Source organism: Podarcis vaucheri (genome assembly GCF_965113315.1).
Source record: "Podarcis vaucheri genome assembly, chromosome: 1".
NCBI classification, from domain to species: domain Eukaryota; kingdom Metazoa; phylum Chordata; class Lepidosauria; order Squamata; family Lacertidae; genus Podarcis; species Podarcis vaucheri.
Window position 1 is genome coordinate 36,412,974 of NC_138759.1, and position 19,581 is coordinate 36,432,554.

Genomic DNA, 19,581 nt, shown 5'->3' on the forward strand with positions numbered 1-19,581 from the left:
AAATCTACCTGGGTGCAGTACATAAGAGCATCCCTTCTGGATCAGATCAAAGTCCTACGTATCTAGTTCAGCATCCTGTTTTGACAATGACTAGCCAGATTCACAATAGCATTCTCTCCACATGTGCTGCATAGTGCCCTATCATAGATTATTTTTCAAAATTGTGTTTTTAACCACATAGTTGACTAGATTTTTGCCAAACATACCACATTCAAACCTTTCTGAGAAGATGTATTGATAAAATAAGCCTGCAGTTCATTTCTCATGCTGAGCCAAGTGCTAGAGGAGGCTCTCGATTCTTGGCAAACGTAATCCCTAAGAGATAAAAATTTGATATTCTTCCTGCAATCATCAATTAGAATTATCATGGGAAATGGGAACCAATTTTTGAACTGGCTTCTTAGGTGGCCCATTCACATGGCTTTTTTCATAGAGGTAAGTGGCCACATAGTGCTGTTATTGTAAATTTTAAAGGATTTCCTATATTTATATACAGTTTTAATTTTTAATTAATATTTAATTAAACAATTAATGATTTTTAATACACCTCCCCCTTTTTAGCTGTTCTTATTTTATCTGTAAGCAGCCTTGAGTCCCTGTCAGGAAAAAAGGAGTGGTATAAATATATTATTATTGATAATAATCCCTTCTCTTGATGGTTTCAGCTTCTAAAAGAGGAAGAAGCAGGAACTTCTCTGTTTGAGCTGGATACCACCTAATGGTCTGCAAAGATATGGAGAGTCTACCAGCCAACACCATTTGCACACATTTATATGTTTCTTAAAAAAGGGACTTCAGAATGGTAAATCTAAACCTAAGCCAAACTGTGCGAGAGAGATTTTTGTGGCTATTTTTATATTTTCCTGCTTCTTCTCAACAACAATATATTGCATTTAATAAGAGTTTTGCCCAATGGGAATCAGGTATGCACTCATGTTTTATGCAAGAAACTGCCTAGATTGTTTGGTTACATGTTCTCTTAGAAAACGGCTTTATGCCCAGAGGAAGCCAGAATTTACTCACTGCCCCTGTGGCACATAATTGTTTCAGACCCATCTGCTTTAAAACTCTGGAGTTCCCCATCTTCCCAAAACATTTAAGTATAGTTTATGGCTATTATTAAGAAATAATCTTAGTAAATGATCAAACTACTAAAGAAGCTTGAATGTTTTACTCCTATGCAAACACAACCAGGAGTTTTAAAGCGGTAAAAAGTAGAGTAAAAATCCATATAATTTCCAACCTCCAAATGTACAGAGCTAGCTACCATCTGAAACCAGTACCTACTAGGACTGCTAAACATAAAATTTAAATTGCCTGAACCAATGCAACTTGAAATTATTTGCTACAGCAAACAATAAATTGAGTAGCAACGTAGACTTTTTTTATTTATTTAGAGTGGCAGATAAGTGTCCTGACACGTTTCAAGTTATATCAAGGCCATTTGAACAAAGTAGCTACACATTGGAAGACAAGAGTGCCTGGCGTGCTCTGGTCCATGGGGTCACGATGAGTCGGACACGACTAAACAACTAAACAACAACAACAAGAAGAAGCTACACATTGTGCAATTAAGACTGCAATCCTATTCTCACCTACCCGAGAATAGGCCCAAATGAATTCAGTGGGACTTTACCCCTTGATAGACATGCATAAAAGTGCACTATTAGAAGTCCAAAGTCTAAGGGCACATGTACACACTTAAACACAGCATACTTTCCAAGTGCCCCAGAAAAGCAGGACATCTGGAGAGACTGGGGAATTATGTCCTTGAGTCCGCTAGATGACATTGCAAGGGATCATTGCCTTAGGAGAGCGAGAAAAATTCTCAGGGATGATTCACACCCTAGTCAGCAGCTCTTTAATCTTCTACCCTCGGGCACAATCGGGTATAACCCTCGGGTATAATCAGTTGTACCAACAGGCTAAAAAATAGCTTCTGTCCATGGGCTGTTAGGCTGTTGAACGGAAAATAACATAGCGCAAAATGACTTGCGAGGTGGTGTGTTGTGCGATAAGCACACAGAGTGCAATGAGAGTGAGTGTTTGGGGGAGAGGCTCGGTTAGGCTTGGTTAATTTCATTGTACACAGGTTGTACATTGACAATAAAGTTATTATTATTATTATCCTGTTTACTCGTGCAAGATCTTGACAGCCACTTTGGGAGCCGAGCTCTCGCATCACGTTCTTCCCCCCCCCAAAAGTGCTTTTATGGGGCAAAAGCAAGGCGTGAGTCACATGATTCACCTGGGAGTGCATCCCGGAAGACACATGTTCTAGTTTTGGGTTGGAAAAATTTGGATGGTAGGACACAGCAATATGGGAGCCACTTATCCATGCTATGATTCCAAACTGCTCTGGGAACATGCATATCAAATGGGCAGGGCCATTTTGTTCCTTCCTATGTGGAACTGCTATCAGTAAGGGTTACTTTAACTATAAGGGGGAAAGCCTAAAAGACCAGGAGGGGAAAAACTAAGCACTGGAAGTGTTGTCTTTATAACAGAGCTTTGCTGACGACAATCTTTGTCTTCCATTCAGCTTAAACTATCTTCCATCAGTCCAGTTTCTAACTGCAGCCAATAGATATAAAAGTCATAGCATGCATTAGATAAGTCAAACAATCAAAGTTGGGCTTCACTGTCCAGATGACATTCACTACAAATCCAGACCTGATAATACATTGTTTCCACTACATTTTACTAATTATTCCATTAAACACAATGGAACGTACACGACCATACAGGGTTTTTTTTGCTTTGCCAGTCAAATGTAAGTTCACTGCAAAAGAAGCAGTGATTATAAGCATCAGGTTTAAAAACTAAGCAACAATTTTTACATTTTCCAAAACTGTACAATAGCTACACAAAAAATTAAAATTCTTAGTACTTTGAACTTGAGCTAATTATGTCAATGGGAGCGAATAAGTGACATTTGCCCTTGTAGCAGAATGTTTATATATTGAAAATTTTAAAAACAACACTTGAAGCTGTAGTTGATTTTATTCAAATTAGGGCAGGAAAAAAACACAATTCCCCCTTGCTTCCCTATTCACCATAATGAATATTACCTCCTGATCATTATGATATAATACGTACATTAAACAAAGAATTAAAGAAAGAACTTTCACTACATTGTTCACATGAAAGTTAAGAACAGAATATATAGATCAGGCAAAGGTGAGTTATTATTTGACTGTTGTTTTGAACTGACATTTTATTTTGTTGGCAGCCCAAACGACTGATTCAGTAGAACTTTGGTGCAAGTTTTGAGGGTTTTATAAGGCTTTATATTTCTGAATGCTTTTATACTTTTATAGCACCAGTACTGATGCAGAATAAACATGGTGGATGTGACTACTTCCTTCTGCAAGTTTTTCGGACTCTAGTGGAGCCGCACACAATCAACTCCTTGGAATCTCAACAGACTTCATGCAATGTTCTACAACCTACACATTCCTAGAGAAACATGACATCATTAATGTTTTCGAAGGAAATATATCTTTGTAGCCGCAGATTTGGAATCATTGCCAAAAGGGACAGGGTCTTCATTTCAATAAGAAAGTACTATATCACTCAATCAACAGCTGAAAAATAAACAGATCTTCCAAAAAAGCTGTGTTGACTTTACTTAAGTTATCAATGTGATTAGTTCTATTTTTAACAAGTATTGCGAAAATATAAATAGGTAGCCACTAAAACGTAAGCTCTTAATGAAACAGTTTTTGCAGCAGCAGCAACAACAACAACCCAAAGGGGAGTTGTTGTTTTTAAGGAAAAGGGTAATTTTTCAGCACACATAGGAAAAAAGCTTTCAGAATAATTTAAATAATGTCAGTACCTTTCCTCTAATAAACTGTGGTTCAGCTAAATGTTATATTTTATTCTCAATTGTTGGAATAATTTGCAACAAAAATGTGACTAAAAATGGAGAAGGATAAAAAAAATTAAAAAATATACCCCAGTACTTAGAATGTAAGGACAACGAAATATTTCTTTCAGCGTGGACATATAGGACCAGCATATTGTATAAAATGACTGAACACAGCTGGCAGAGCAATCCAAATTCACAGCACAAATTCAAGCTCTAAATGGCCCAAATCAAAGGCTACTCCAAATCTTTTAAACTAAGGGATCTTTTCAACAGTCTCATCCAGAAAACAGATTTAGCAACAGTGCTCACTGTAAGCAAAAGCTCACTGCAAAGTAAGCTCTTCTGTTTTTTTCTTCCTAGGCAAAATGTGAGTCTCAGTAACTCACCAAAACACAAACAAAAGAATCATATATTCACTTGGGAGGAAAAGAAAGGTGTGGGGATGAAATAAAGCCTGTAAAGAGACAACAGAATAATTTAAACATGTCTAAAGGCTTAGTTCTGCAATGTTCAACTATATTGCTCTGTACCTGTCTATTTAGTTCACCCCCGTTGCAATATTAAATTGACCTGTAATATTATTCCCAACATGAAATAACTTGAACTATTAAAAATGTTAAGCTTTCAACTACTGGAACATTGAAACAAAGCGGAAGAGCCCACAGCTCAATGGAGGAGCTTGTGCTTTGAATATAGAATTACCCAGCATGAACCTCTATCATTTCCAGGAAGTTAGCCTTAAAAGCTTCTTCCTGAGACCTCGGGAGACCCACAGTTTGTCAGAAAACAATACTGGGCTGGCTGGACTAACAGTCAGAATTGGTATGGTGCAGCTTCATTTGTTGACAGAGAAAACAAGATAAATCAGTAAATAGGTTTCATTTAATAATGAGAACGAGCACATTGGTCCAACCTTAGCCTTCGAAGAACAGGAGTGGTCCTTCTATTCATAGAAAGTGAGTCCTGCTGGCAGAAGTGGAAGGGGAGGTGATTTTTGCCAATTTCTGCCTCACCCTGCACCTTCTCAGTGTTTCAAAGACGGCAGAGTTTCTGAGGATGCAAAGGAATGAGGTGGGAACTGGAGGAAGCAGCCCTCCTCACTTCTGCTGGCAGGAGTTTCCTCTGCTCAGAGGTCCATTCAGAAAATGCTGCACTGAACAGTGCCAAAGTCAGGATCCAAACAATATTAATGATCAAAATATACAGCAAACTGGTTAAGCCATTTCAAGAAGTCATTGAAGGTTGCCAGGTTCCTCTTGCCACAGCCCATCGCATGCAGTCTGGCAGAGAAATTTATAGCCTCACTTCTGAAGATAATGCAAAATCAATCCCCATTCACTCACATATGCAACCCAGTGTTCTCCTAAATTGTCCCATAAAGCACATAATAAGATGACCACACCTTCCCAAGTGTATCCCAGGCGTGCCTGCAAACCATCCATTCACTTTCTACCTGTTCTCATTGGTTGGCTTACTTTAGGAGACTGTCATAACATGGACAACATCAATTGCCTACCTATACTGGGAGACTGAGGCTGGCAGCTGGCCCATGTTGGAAGGGTCCATCAGGCATGGGTTTCTGGGTGAGGCAATTACCACTGTCAAGCAGGCATAGGCTGGTGGGTCAGTAGTAGTCCCTAGGAGAGGGCAAAAAGCAGACAAGGGAAGATGGGAGTCAAGGGCAAGGGAACAGGGTCAAGCAGGTTGAGGGTGAAGAAAACAGACCCCTATCAGAAGGTCCAGGACTGGAAATGATTTGACACAGAAAGGTTTATAGAGGATTCCTCTACAATCAAAAAACAGATCAGGGCGCTAATCAGGAGCTGAAAGATTCTACAGCAACAAGTGTTATTTTTTAGGCCTTCTGAACTGTTGAAACATGCTGCTGCACACAAATTCTTATTCAGAAGTGGCACCTGTCAGGAACTTGTAAAACTGAGGAATAATCAGTAAGAAGAAGGTGGGGGCAGAGGGCTTTTACTTTCTTGACAACCGTCATGCTCAATTCTCTGACCAGGCATTTATTTTCTGATGAGGCTATTTCAAGGATTCAATCCCTTCCCAGTAGCTCCACTGCAAGTGAAGAAAGGTTACATTTAAAATCATCAGGGCAAAAGTTAGATGAGAATCATTGAGGCCCATTGATTTCAAGGTGACTTAAATGGAACAAACTTCTTTCGACTAGAGTTTATACAGCTGACAACATCCTATTGAACATAAGGCATCCCTTTGAATTCAGCATTGCCAACTAGTTTATTTTCAAATTTCAAGAATCTTTGCAGGTCCACTGTTTTGGGGTTGATTGGTTTAGAAAATAATAACATGACTATAAAAATAATTTAGCAGACTGATCCTATGCATGTCCACCTAGACATAAATCCCACAGAGTTCAATGAGATTTTCTCCAAGGCAGATGTGTGCAGCCTACACGTATTATCCAAGTAAGTTTGCTAGCATCTACAATAAGGTGATTATACGATCTTACATGCCTGTGTTGATTAATGCTGTTATATCTTTTGTAATTTGCTCTGTAAACTTATTTTACAGTCATATAATTCTTTCAGATACACACATTTCTTTCCAAGTGCTGATTTTTATATGATTAACTTCATTTACTGGCAGCAAACAAAGGCAGCAATACTTTGGTAAACATAGTGGTAGGTGCCTGGCATGTCTGAAAGTGACATGAGAATCTCTTTTCCTTCTTCTGTACCTGCATTCAGAAATCCCCTGATATCAGTCCCAGTTTTTCCTACTACGTTTGATGTAATCTGATTTAATTTGAATAAAATGCAACCTAATTTATTATGTCGGAAGAATTATGCATGGCATATAACTTAAGCAATGTTTTCAAAAGGTAATAAAGTCAATGTAGCACAACCATCACAATTTTTTTTTAAAAAATAATATATCCCCATTCATAAACTTAAATGCTACCTTATTTATTTTTCATGCTTAACTGTGTTTCCCTGTTGTCATCCTACATTTGTAAAAAGAAAAATGACTTAAAGAAATTAAAGGAATCAGAATGTCAAATGGTTTACCAAAGGCAAATCATTGCTTTCTGAACTGCTAACCTTTCAAAAAGAGTTTTTCTTGTGGGCAATTTGGACAATTTGGACTTCAGCAAAGTATTTGACACAGTATGTGAATTATAACATATGGTATGACATTTTATATTGTCAGATGTAAGGTCTGAACTTGGGGCAATAATAATATGCCTGTCTACAAGAAACTCATAATCTACAAATGACAGAGGAATACAGAGATCTGAAGATCTGAGGTCGATCAAGAAACAAATAAAGGCAAAGGCATTTCCAAGATGATGAGTGAAGTATTATATTTTTATACAAGAACCCTCTTAAAACGATAGGTCTAATTTGGTTACTATTGTGATATTGTTGATGGAGGATGGTGAGAATGAAGCTCAGGACCCTCTTTGCCAGTTTCCACTGATGGAAAAGAGTGCTGCTAATTTGGTGGCAGCAGGGGAGCAGGTCATGCTATGACAGACAGCTAGCCTCCTTTCAAGCAGGTAGGAGGATAGAATCTGTAGTTCTTCCACAGGCAGTAGCCAACATAGGGCCCCAAAGCAGGGTGCTCAAGGGACGTGATGGAGTTGGACAGGTCATGAATCCAACAGAATCCAGCAGATCCTCCAGATTGAGTCCTGACTACTGGCTTTTCCCAAGGCTCCTGGTTGTGGTTCGAGGACCCGATCCCCGCGTAGTGGAATGAAAACACAAGGACACGTGATATAAGGTTAATGGGCAAGAAAAGGCCACAACTTTATCGAAAGTTGTGACTCGCGACGGGATGACGAAAAGTGAGGCCGGAAGGCTGGCGCCGCAGCAATTTAGGCTGCTAAACACGCCCCCTCGCAGGCACCTGGTTGGGTGCCTGCCCGTGGGCGCCAGCCAGGTGAGTGGGAGGCAGGGGCCAAACCCCCCTGCTTGAGGCGGAGTCCGGCTCCCGACCACAACCACTCCCCTCTCTTGCAGGAGGAGAGTCTTTCCCCTCAAACTGCTACCCATGACCCAACCCAGATACCAGGTTAATCATGCAGTAAACTTTCAGGTTCATGGGAATTCATGAACACCCTCACTATTTTGCCATAAACTGGGGGGGGGGTAGAGCAGGGGTTATTTCAATAGTTGTTTCAATAGTCTATTGTGGGGACGACGACTAATATTTTATTTTCTTATGATAGTCCTTTTCTCTTTTTTCCTGATTTTTCTTCTATCTGTTGTGCTTCGTTTGTTTGGTTTTCAGTTATTATTTAATAGTTATATACTGTTCTACTACCAGTTAGTACCCAGAGGTGCTGAGGGAAGGTCAGGGAGCAATCAAGTTTTAAAGAATAAACGTACAATAAATTTTTAACAACACATAATATGGGAATGATATCACAGTCCACAAAGAATTGTCCCTAAGATCATTATTGATGCCCTTTCCTAAGTAAGATTTATACTACAGTAGTATGTGCCATAGGTCACCAGCTTCATCCAAGTTTATTTCCCCCCAGGTTCATCCTATAAGACACCACAACCACTGCGGTCCTGATCTCTTCTCTGGCAAACTAATCCTGATGATCAACAAACATGGGCTGAAGAAATCTGTATAGTTCTGACCACATCACGGAGGATGGAATATGGCTTTTAATGATAAATACAGCAGCTTCTACAGACTCCTGAAGATCTTAGATTTCAGTTAAAAGTTTCTGGTTGTCATGGTTGCGGCGGGGTGAGGGGAGGGATCCCAAAAACATGTTCACAGCTTTTGTCAAAAAAGTAAGAAACAGAGAAAGGGTGTCAAATAGGCAAGCTGGCCTAAGGCTAGAGACCCATAAAGCAATCACATCATTAGCAGGCACAGCAGCACAATTGCCTTTGAAAGCTTTATTTTGCACTTTAAACCAATAAAACCATCAATGAAAGCCACAAACATCTCTTTCCCCCTCCTAGGCCTGTGTAGCTAAAGAGCACTCCGCCTCTATAAGGCTCAAGCCCCAGCAAGGTTTAACTCATTTCTGTGAACAGTAACTTGCCCTGTCCACACAAATGTATAAAAGTTTGCCTGAGCCACTGTCTTTCTCAACAGGTGGAACAAAAATGCCCCAAGGAGAATCTAATGGCCATTGAGTTGGATAGCTCTTAACCTGTGTCCTCTGGATGTTTGTGATTATCTTTTTTGTGTAAGATCAGGAAATAAGATCAATGTTTGCAAAATTATACTGACTATGAACAGGTTGCTAATGAAGATGAATAACGAGTGTGCAAAACTTTACAATTAGAATTTTATTCTAAATCAAATTTAGGTTAACTAAAGTAAAAAGGCCAAATTAGAAATCTAGAAGGCTAAAAAGCCTGCTGCCTATATCACTACTTACTTTAAACAGTAATTGAGAATGAAATTACTTTTATGAAGAAATGAAGTAAAGATACCTCATAGAAACTTAGGTAACACAATACCGCCATGGAAACTGAAAACTTAAGCAGAACTTGATGGGATCAGTTGCATTTTATAATGGAGATGTTCTCCATCTATGGAGATAGCGGATGATGTCCATCTAACTTCTACTCAAAGTATACTCATTGAAATGAATGGACTTGATGGGTCTATTTGAGTATGACTTAATTCACTATCACCCAGTGGGATTTTGGGAAAAGATTCTAGAGAACCAGTGTGGTACAGTAGTCAAAGGGTTTGGTTAACCCAAGGAAGACCCACGAAGACAATGAAGTTCACCAGGTGACCTTGTCAGTCATCACTTCTTACCCTAATATCCAAATAGCCTCGTTTTTTGAAGATAATCATGCATATTGCCTTGAATTAATTGGAAGGTCTGCAGTCAAAAAGCATGGATTACATTGTGAATTTATAAAAATCATTAATGGGAAACTGTTGTTCCACCTAATTTAGGTGTTGATTCACTAAATGTATATATTCTTTGTTTAGGGTCATATCATTCTTACTGGTTTGTATCTAAAAATAAAAGTCCTTCTGTTAATGGAAGAATCTTTGATCTAGCAGAGACCTCTTCCAATAGGAGAAGAGATGAGGCTATTTTCCCTGATGTGCCCTTCCACCTCCCATGTCACTTTCCATGCTGTTCTGAGTGCGTACAGAAATCACATTCCCTTCTTTTCATTAGTAAAACCATTCTGCAAACAGAAAGGCACAATTGGGTTCTACCCATTATTTTTGGCTGTAATCCTATACTAACTTACCAGAGAGTAAGCCCCACTGTACACAGCTGGGCTTCAAAATAAACATTCATAGGGTTGTGCTGTTCACCTCATAAACTAGTGATAAGTTTCTGAGATATATATTTTACATTAAACAAAAATAAAATAAAATAAAAATAATAGAATGTAATAACACACCTCAATGTGAGCATTCTGGCAAGTTATTTTGCCCATTTCTGTAAAGTCTAAAGACCTGTTTTATTTTAGAAAGAAATGAAATGAAAACTGAGAATCCAGACCCACTAATGATCAAAAGCAGGCGCTGGGTGGCATGTCCAGAACCTAGACAAAACCTAGAAAATCATGCCATATGGCAACTCTACACTCTAGTAAAAACCTTGGTCACCATGGGTAACAAGCCAATTTGAATATTTACAGTGTGAAAGGAGCCTTCCTGAAAGCAGAACCTCTGTGTGTAAAGCAGGCAGGGCAATGCATATCCATTTTGAAAAAGCTGGAATCCCATTGATCAGCAGGTTGGCAGGGAAAAGGGAGCATGGGGAACTGAACTGGATCCCTTACCCCCTCACCAACAACTGATCAGTGGTCTATTGTTGTTTTTAAAAGGACTTTGCAAATACTGTGCTGGCTGTGGATCAGAGAAGGGAGCTAGTTTTATGTGCAACTCCCCATTCAAGAATCAGGACTGCAGAAACTGATAGTGTGTATTTATGGTCTCTAGCTAGATTAGGGTGACTATATGGGCTTACATTATTACTGAAACAGTTAATCCCATGAGCAACAAATGAAACCCTATTTTGAAATAAATTGTATCCTAACACATTTTCCTTTTCCTAAGCAAACCAAATTTCTTTTTTAAAAAATGAATTGGAAAAGCTGCATGAGCTTGATTGCATTTCACAATTATTACTCTTAATATTTAATTTCTGTTTTAGCATATATGGATTGAGACACTGAAAAGCGTGTACACAAAGCTTCTAAGGGATGATCTAAATTTTATTTTGCAGGTATTCCACTATATTGCGGCCTAAATTCAAAATTATCTTATGAATTTTACCAAGCAGGCCTTTTTGATATTTGAGGAATAGGGTGACAGCAGAGAAAAAGAGAAAATTCAAAAGAATAGTTGCAGTTTTTTTACATCAGTTTTGCATCATAAAATAATTATGTAACCATTGATTTGTAAATAAATTCCATCTTTCAATGACTTTATTGAGTGTATGACCTGCGCAAGCTTAGTCAAAACCTTCTCATATCATTGTATTTTAACTAGAGATTTAGAAGATCCAGTTAAGAACAAAAAGCTATTTTTAGCCATCTCACCCTTGCTTTTTCCTGTAAGACTAATTGCTGTCGTTAACAGTGGTCAACAGGTTTACCACACCTATCAGCCAATCATCCATTCCCATCACCCGTCTGAGTAATACCCCTCCCCACGCTCTCACTATATATAAGGGTCTGGTGATTTCTGTTTCAGTGTATCTGAAGAAGTGTGCATGCACACGAAAGCTCATACCAATAACAAACTTAGTTGGTCTCTAAGGTGCTACTGGAAGGAATTTTTTTATTTTGTTTAATCTAATGGCTGACTGCAAGGAAGTTGCAATTTTCCAGTGTTACTCACTAATAATTCCTTTCAAACTATCAAGAGCCCTTTTTGGAGACAAGAGTATTCAATAACTCATTATGTGAAGCATATCTTGCCAAAAAGTTTGGACTTGAGGACAGTGCTAACATACATGCATAGTATCAGCACCTCCAGAATCCATCTTCTTAGAGATTATAGATCTTAGGTGAGTAGGAGTTAGATCCTATCTGAACTAAGTTTTGTGAATTTTTCTGTGATTACTGTTTTTGCAATATTATCTTATTTATTTACTTTACAGAAGCAGGAAAGAAAAGAGCATACAGGTAAGAAGGAAACAGCAGCTTGTGTCCAAAAGACCCATTCATCAATTACAACTCTGACTTCACTCATTGGCTAAGAACACTAAAAGGTGGGAGCAGCCAGGCTGGCGCATCTCACAAAAAATCACTTAGAAGGGTACCTGCCCATTTTGCTTCGTAACTTTATTTCTAGGAGAACTAGAGACTTGCTTTTTAAAAAGAACCCAAAGTTCATAGCCTGGGACTCCTAGTGGCTATAGTACATCAGTACTCCCCAAACCTGTCTCTCCAACTTTGATCAGCCCCAGCTTGTACAGCCAATGGTCAGGGGTGGTGGGAATGTATTCCATGTTAGCCATGTTAACCTGACTTCCATGCGCACAGAAGACTGGATTTTGCCTCATTTTAGGATATTTATCGATGCTGAATTGCTTACCTGCCCTTCGCTATAAGGCTGCAGGGCGGGTTTTAACAATGTAAAAATACAATCTTAAAACAAGTTAAAACAATTGACCGGTCTTGCCCATCTTCAAAAACTTAGGGCCATATCCAAGCAGATTGCTTCTACGTGTGCAATAGGAGCTTCCCCTCGTTCTCTCCTGCATACTCTGCTAATCTTCTCTGCTGGGTTGGAGGAAAACCTAGAAAATACTGAGGGAGGGGCACGTAGGAAGAGGAGAGATAGCAGAAGTTCTAGCGCACAGCAAAAAGTCACTGAGCTAAAGGATGCAGTTCATTGGCTACATTCCTTAATCATTATAGGTTGCATCCAATGTTGCGTATGCATATTCACTTTTGCCTGTTTCAACAGTGCTTCCTGTTTCCCCCCTCCGCCCCGCAAGCTGCTCTGAGGGTGCACAGGAGTAGAGAGGAATGAGCAATTTCATTACACAGGTGGAAGTGCATTCTGCTCATGCAAAGACAACCCTATGTACTTTCTGACTACCTCCATGTTTAAATTAAAAAGTTTTTTCTTCTTCCCCCAAATAATCATGAAACAATGTAAACAGCAGTCGCTGCTTAGCTTAATCTTTGAAGTTCTGTAGCAAATGATATCTTATTTTGATCACATAGATGTTTTGATATGTGAAAAAACAAAACAAAAATCAATCAAAAAAAGTGTTCAAAGGTGCGATGTTTTGAAAATATTGCCATGTAGCATTTACCGTAACAGCTGTACGTTTAAACTTTAGGCACAAACTGAACTGCAGAGGATCTGCTGCATAAATAAGATCCCCATGGCAACTAAATGTGCTACTAGATAACAGAGAAAAAAGGATTTATGTGTTTGCTGAGCTGTCTTGCCCTAGAGGAATTCTCCAGGCAAATGCAGGCCACCTGCCACATGTTACATTAAGCTCAGCCTTCTGGACTTATTTTCAACAAAAAGGTCCAGCAACTTTTGTTTGAAAGTTTTATTGAGTCTTATTTCCCAGTAACTCCAAATGAAAGCAGAAGCTTCTTATTTTCCTATGCTTTTTCATAACTGTGATTGCACATAAATTATGCATATAATTATGAATAGAAAAACAAGCGAGTGTGTGCAACCCCTACAAAAACAGGTAGCAAGTGAGCTAAATTACTGAGCTGTTATGCAGATTCCCCAATTTTATCTCTCTCCACGAAGATTGTCTCTTTAAAAGTAACCAAGGACCACAAAAGCCAACAGCAGAACTTCTATGCCAAAGGATAGTTGTTTGCTTTCATAACAATGGAATGCATTTTTCATCTGAAAAGTGGGTTTCAGAGCTAAATCCAAAGTATTTGGAAGTACAATAATGCAGAAGACCTGAAGGGCCACTGGAACATCTATGGGTACCGCAATAAAGCAGAGGGCAACAGGAAAAGCTGACAATTTAACAGCCTGATAAACAACACAGTTAAGTAAGTGACTGCTTGTACTACAGCTTTGTTTTATCAAAGAGTTTGCATTGCTTCCTATCTCCTATGTCGCTTTTTCAAAAGAAACCATACGGATGGCATTCTTCTGCACAAGTGTTGAGTTATTTGTGCCTAGGAAAGACCTGTAAAAAGTTAATGGTTAAAACCAGAACTTCACTTGTTAAAATTCTCAGGAGATGCTTTTGCTGCACTCTTTCCTATGGAGAGGAAATTGTGCTGTAAACTTGCAAGAGGAAATAATATGCATCACTCACCTAATCGGTATTGATTTCCATATGCTCCTTTCACTATTTTTTCTTTAAAACCACATAGTAAGAACCAAATTAGAGAGTTCATCTTTAGTAATAACTTTCAAGCATTCTTTATTTGGGAGGGAGGGGAAGCTTGAAAATTATGATTGGGATGTTTTTATATGAGGTTTGTAATGTTTTATCAGTTGTTGCGTGATATGCTGTATTTTGTTTGATTAGCTACTCTGGGAGCCTATGGGATGTGGCACAAGGAGTCAGTATGCCTGGCTGCTAACCAGAAGGTTGGTGGTTTGTGCCCACCCAGGGATGGCTATGGACAGGATTTCTGCATTACAAAGGGTTGTACTAGATGACACTTAGGGTCCCTTCCAACTCTACAATTCTATGATTCTATGATTCCATAATGAAGGGCTGTTTATTAACGACTACTACAACAATAATAGGCAGAAAATAGAAAAAGCAAGTAGAAAGAAATCCTGAAAGCTCATTTTCTACTTTATCAGATTGCTAAAGCCCATACAGATCCAGAAATGTATAAATTATAGCACTGAACTGCATGGGCAAATCATGCATCTTAATTTCCATAACACCATGAGTTTTCTGGGAAGCAGCAGAGCCGATGTGTAGACTGGCCAAGTGATCAGGCCAGTTGGCAGATACTGTGTTTGTGTGTGAGCATGCGCACATAAAAGCCATAAATGTTGCAAGCACTTTTTCACATGCTGCTTCAGGTAAGATTGAAGAATACACATGTGTAGTTTCTTCAAAGCCTTCCCTCCCCAAGTGGGAGGTGGCAAACCAATTTATTAAAGTGACGCAGAGGCATCTGCAGGAACTGTACTCAAACCCGCATCATGCTCTAGTTTCTCCTGTAATCTACTCTTGGCCCCATCCGGACATCAGAATTTTTGAAACCAAACATTGATATCTGAACTTCTCAAGTGAGCCACATGCTACTTACTATGCTATTATTCAATCACCGTTAGACAGATGGGGCATTTAGCCACAGAAAGCAGCAACATTGCCCCTTTGATAACATACAGTAGGAATTGGCCTTAAGTTTTACAGTACAGGCCACAACCAGTTTACATGTGTTCAATATGTGTGTGACTGTGCATGTGTTCAGCACCGCAAACCCAGAAGTGACTAGAAAAAAGGGAGAGAACAGCCCTTAAAGAGTGCAGGAAAAAAAAATAAAGAGTGCAGAAATGGCAAAAATGATGTGTAAATAGCATCTAGCAATCCCACAAGCCTTTGCAAGTGCAATCCCAAGACCCCTTGCGTCGACGTTTGAGGCCTTTGAGTTGGAGTTTGAGAAAGGCGATTTGGAGGCAGTGACTGTGGTGTTTGCAGGCTGCTTCAATGGTGTTCCCAATATACATTTTCACTTAAATGTGTGTTGCCTCAGAACGTAACCCCCGGGTAAATGGGGAGTTCCCTGTTCTAACAAATAAATGTCTACCATGAACCAAGTTCAGTATGAGATAATCCAGATGATTACTGATGTTGAAGTGCTATTACTTTGCAATTTTTTAAGGATTGGGGTACAATTCATGTATCTCTAGCAAATTCTAGATTGTGGCCTCCATTTTTAATCATTATTTTTATTAAAAGAAGAAGAATGAAGTCTTTCACGGTTGTCAACTATGTAAACACCTGTCAACCAGGCAAACACCTGTTAATATATATGTTAATATATTAAAGTATAATACCTTAAAACATAATAGATAAATATATATTATTAGATATATAATAGTATAGTATAGTATAAGAATAATAAACTAAGGGCTATGTACTATTTCTGGAAATCAAGCTACTGATAAATGAATGTCATTCAAATTTGTCCATATTAATGCTCCCAGGTAATAAGTCAGATTGATCAGTCACAAATTTTTTAAAGCGTATTTTGTGTTCATGCACAAATTACTCTTCCAGTGCCGATATCTTCTGACTTCTGCCACAATCAGTATGTTACCTGCTATTCTTGAACACAGAATAATCAGAAGCTGACTTGGTCCACTGGTCCATCTAGCTCAGTATTGTCAACACTATCCCAGCCAGCTTTGATCCCCTTCCCTGATCACTCAAAACCGCTCAGAAAGGGAAGTTACAAATAAGGCATCAAAAGCCTATCTAGGCAGAGTCAATTGTGTAATACTGCCATGCACCTGACCAGTTCCACCTGTGGCAGTGCTCAGAGGAGTCAGTAGCCAAAGGTTGCCCAGTGTTAAAGTCATAGCTGTCAACTTTCCCTTTTTTTGCAGGAAATTCCCTTATTCCAGTTCTGTTTCCCACTGCTTCCCACTGCTATCCCGGATTGTTAGATATCCCGTAGACCATCCCTGGGACAGGTGAGGCTGCTGATCCCTTATTTTCAAATCTGAAAGTTGACAGCTATGGTTAAAGTTGCCTGAGATGATATACCCTTTAAATATACTATTTAATATTTCTTAATACTCCGCTTTATTTGCCTGGTGTGTACATTCTCTGATTTTTTTTAAGCGACTTTCCTAAAGAATAGGACATCTGAAGGCAGCCGTGTATAGGGAAGTTTTAAATGTTTAATGTTTTGATTTGTTGGAACGTGCCCAGAGTGGCTGGGGGCAACCCACTCAGATGGGCAGCATATAAACTATTGTTGTTATTGTTAATAATAGTAATACTTAGTGCTATAATATAATACTTCCTAAATCAGTGGTTAAATATTCATTTAAATATCCATGAAAAAGAAATTGAATCACTTACTTGTAGCTATGCAAGAAAAATAACAACACAGGGAACATTGCATCATACAAACAAAACACAATGCCCAACTTTTCAGTGCATAATCATTTCTATACATGTCAAAAATATAGTATATATCTCAGAATTAATTGGACTGTGCATTATATTTCCAGAGAATAAGTTTCAGTATTATATTATTACTAAGAGATGTTTGTGACTTCATGCTTCAAAACAGAATTCAAAGTAACATGTATAGAAGGCCAGCATAAGTTTTACTTTGACTGGGTATTTGTTAGATGTGATCATATAAAATACTCCACCAATAGATATGACAAATGCACTTTATATTTCAATGTGTCAAACTATTTCAATGCCATGAAACTATGTTGAAGCTGGCAGGCAAGCAGACTATATTAAATTTTTCTCTGGAATCGACTTCAATTCTGTACTGAATTATTGGAATTTTAGTGACCTTAAAAAAGGCTGTCAGAAATAATATTCAACGCAGAGTTTTCAAATCTAATGCTCTATTACACATACTTCACATAAAATAATATAGTTTCAATATAGGCAAACCAGTCAAGAACAACAATCTGTTTGTACTTAGATTTTTTGCCCGTATCTTTATGTTGCTTTGTTACAACAGTTTTAAGCATGCTTTTGGGCTGAAAGCAAATTCAGAACAACATTCAGCTAAATGTCTTCCAGTGAGTTTGGGAGGCCCAACATATTTCCTCAAAGCTTCCCCAAAGCCTAGCTATTTGCATCTATTCACTGATATTTACACCTTTGGTGCCATTTTTTAAAATATAAAAACCCCTAAGTTTTAAGTAAAATAATCAGATTGGGCAATGCGATGATGTCAGTCAACACAAGGAAAGCTAATGCAAAGGAAAGCCAATGCTTAGTAGAAGTAATTGCTCTCATATGAACATGGGAAGCTAACTTTATACCAAGTTAGACCATCTAACTCACAGTACTGGCTGTTACTCTCAAGCATTTCAGGCAGGAGGAGTATTTCCTAGTCCTGCCTAGAGGTATCAGGAATTGAACATAGGTCCTACTGCATGCTACCACTGAGCTGTAGTCCTTCCCAAACTATGGAATTTGCTACCACATAATGGTCACCCAAAGGGTGGCGCTATGGGTTAAACCACAGAGCCTAGGACTTGCCAATCAGAAGGTCGGCAGTTCGAATCCCCGCAACGGGGTTAGCTCCAGTTGCTCGGTCCCTGCTCCTGCCAACCTAGCAGTTCGAAAGCATGTAGATAAATAGGTACCGCTCCGGCGGGAAGGTAAACGGCGTTTCCATGTGCTGCTCTGATTCACCAGAAGCGGCTTAGTCATGCTGGCCACATGACCGGCTCCCCTGGCCTATAGAGCGAGATGAGCGCCACAACCCCAGAGTCGGCCATGACTGGACCTAATGGTCAGGAGTCACTTTACCTTTTTAATGGTCACCAAGTTGGATAGCTTTAACACATTATTAGACAAATTCACGGAGCATAAAGCTGTCAGCAGATGCTAGCCTCTATTATTCCCAGTATCAGAGGCAGTATGCTGGACATCACCATACCCTCCAACATTTCTCCGATGAAAATAGGGACGTCCAGAACTGGCCAATGTGAGAACAAAATGTTGCCTTAGATGGGCCTTTGGTCTGATCAAGCACCTCTAATTTAGAGATACATTTCACATTTCCTAACACAGTGGTACCTTGGTTCTCGAACTTAATCCGTTCCGGGAGTCTGTTCAACTCCCAAAAACGTTTGAAAACCAAGACACGGCTTCCAATTGGCTGCAGGAGCTTCCTGCAGTCAAGCAGAAGCCGCACCAGACATTTGGCTTCCGAAATACATTCGCAAACGGGAACACTTACTTCTGGGTTTGTGGCATTCGGGAGCCGATTTGTTTGACAACTAAGCCGTTCGGGAACCAAGGTACCACTGCACTGCTATGGATATGATGTTTATTTGATCACAACAGAAAAATTCAACATCTAATTCAACACATTCTAAGAGCAGCATGTCACAAGTTTCTTCTATTTTATAGGATTAGAAAAGCAGCTTAATTTAGAAAGAATTGGCTCCAATACTCTTGATTGTGCTCCAAGTTCACAGTATAATAATAATAATAATAATAATAATAATAATAATAATAAAGTAAATGAGTTTGTCATTTCTCTGTCAGTTTTCTTTCATGATTTGCAAATCCTGTAACCTAGATTTAAAAGTGTTTCTTGATAAAGTAAAGCTTGAAAGATGTGCTTCAACTGTCCACTAATACTCATCTTTTTCACTATGCCAGTTCTTCAACACTGAAAATTCTGGAATGAACAAAAGACTGAATGTAGCAAGAGCTTACTCTCGCAGATCCAGGGATGTGATAGAAACACAAATCATAAAAAGATGGTCTGTTTCAGTTAAATAACAAATTCAATTGTACATCATATAACTCAGGAGGGGACATGATTAAATTCACAGTGGCTTGGTTCAAAATGCAGAGAACCCATCAGAAGCTTTACTCTATGACGTACCCAGAGGCAACTTGAGAGCTGTCAACACAACAGGCTGCTAAGCTTCCAAGGGAAGCAATAGCCAATTATGTCCCATGACCCACTACTGGAAAACACAGTGAGAAAAACAACAAATCAGATAATGTTTTTGGATCTTTTTTTCACACACACAGTAATGGTCGTATTTTATTCCAGTAAAATATTCATCTCAAAAGTTTT

General features: G+C 38.9%; 1 protein-coding gene across 11 annotated transcripts in view; it reads right to left on the bottom strand.

Moving 5' to 3' along the window:
• NPAS3 (neuronal PAS domain protein 3) overlaps positions 1 to 19,581 on the bottom strand; it is a 652,478-nt gene that overhangs the window by 503,071 nt on the left and 129,826 nt on the right. For 3 of the 11 annotated variants that reach the window (XM_082213455.1, XM_082213454.1, XM_082213449.1), the window contains one exon: positions 5,391 to 5,511. The exons of the other annotated variants lie outside the window; for them this stretch is intronic. In XM_082213455.1, the coding sequence (XP_082069581.1) occupies positions 5,391 to 5,511 (121 nt within the window). The remainder of the gene's footprint in view (positions 1 to 5,390; positions 5,512 to 19,581) is intronic. 11 annotated transcript variants of the gene reach the window in all.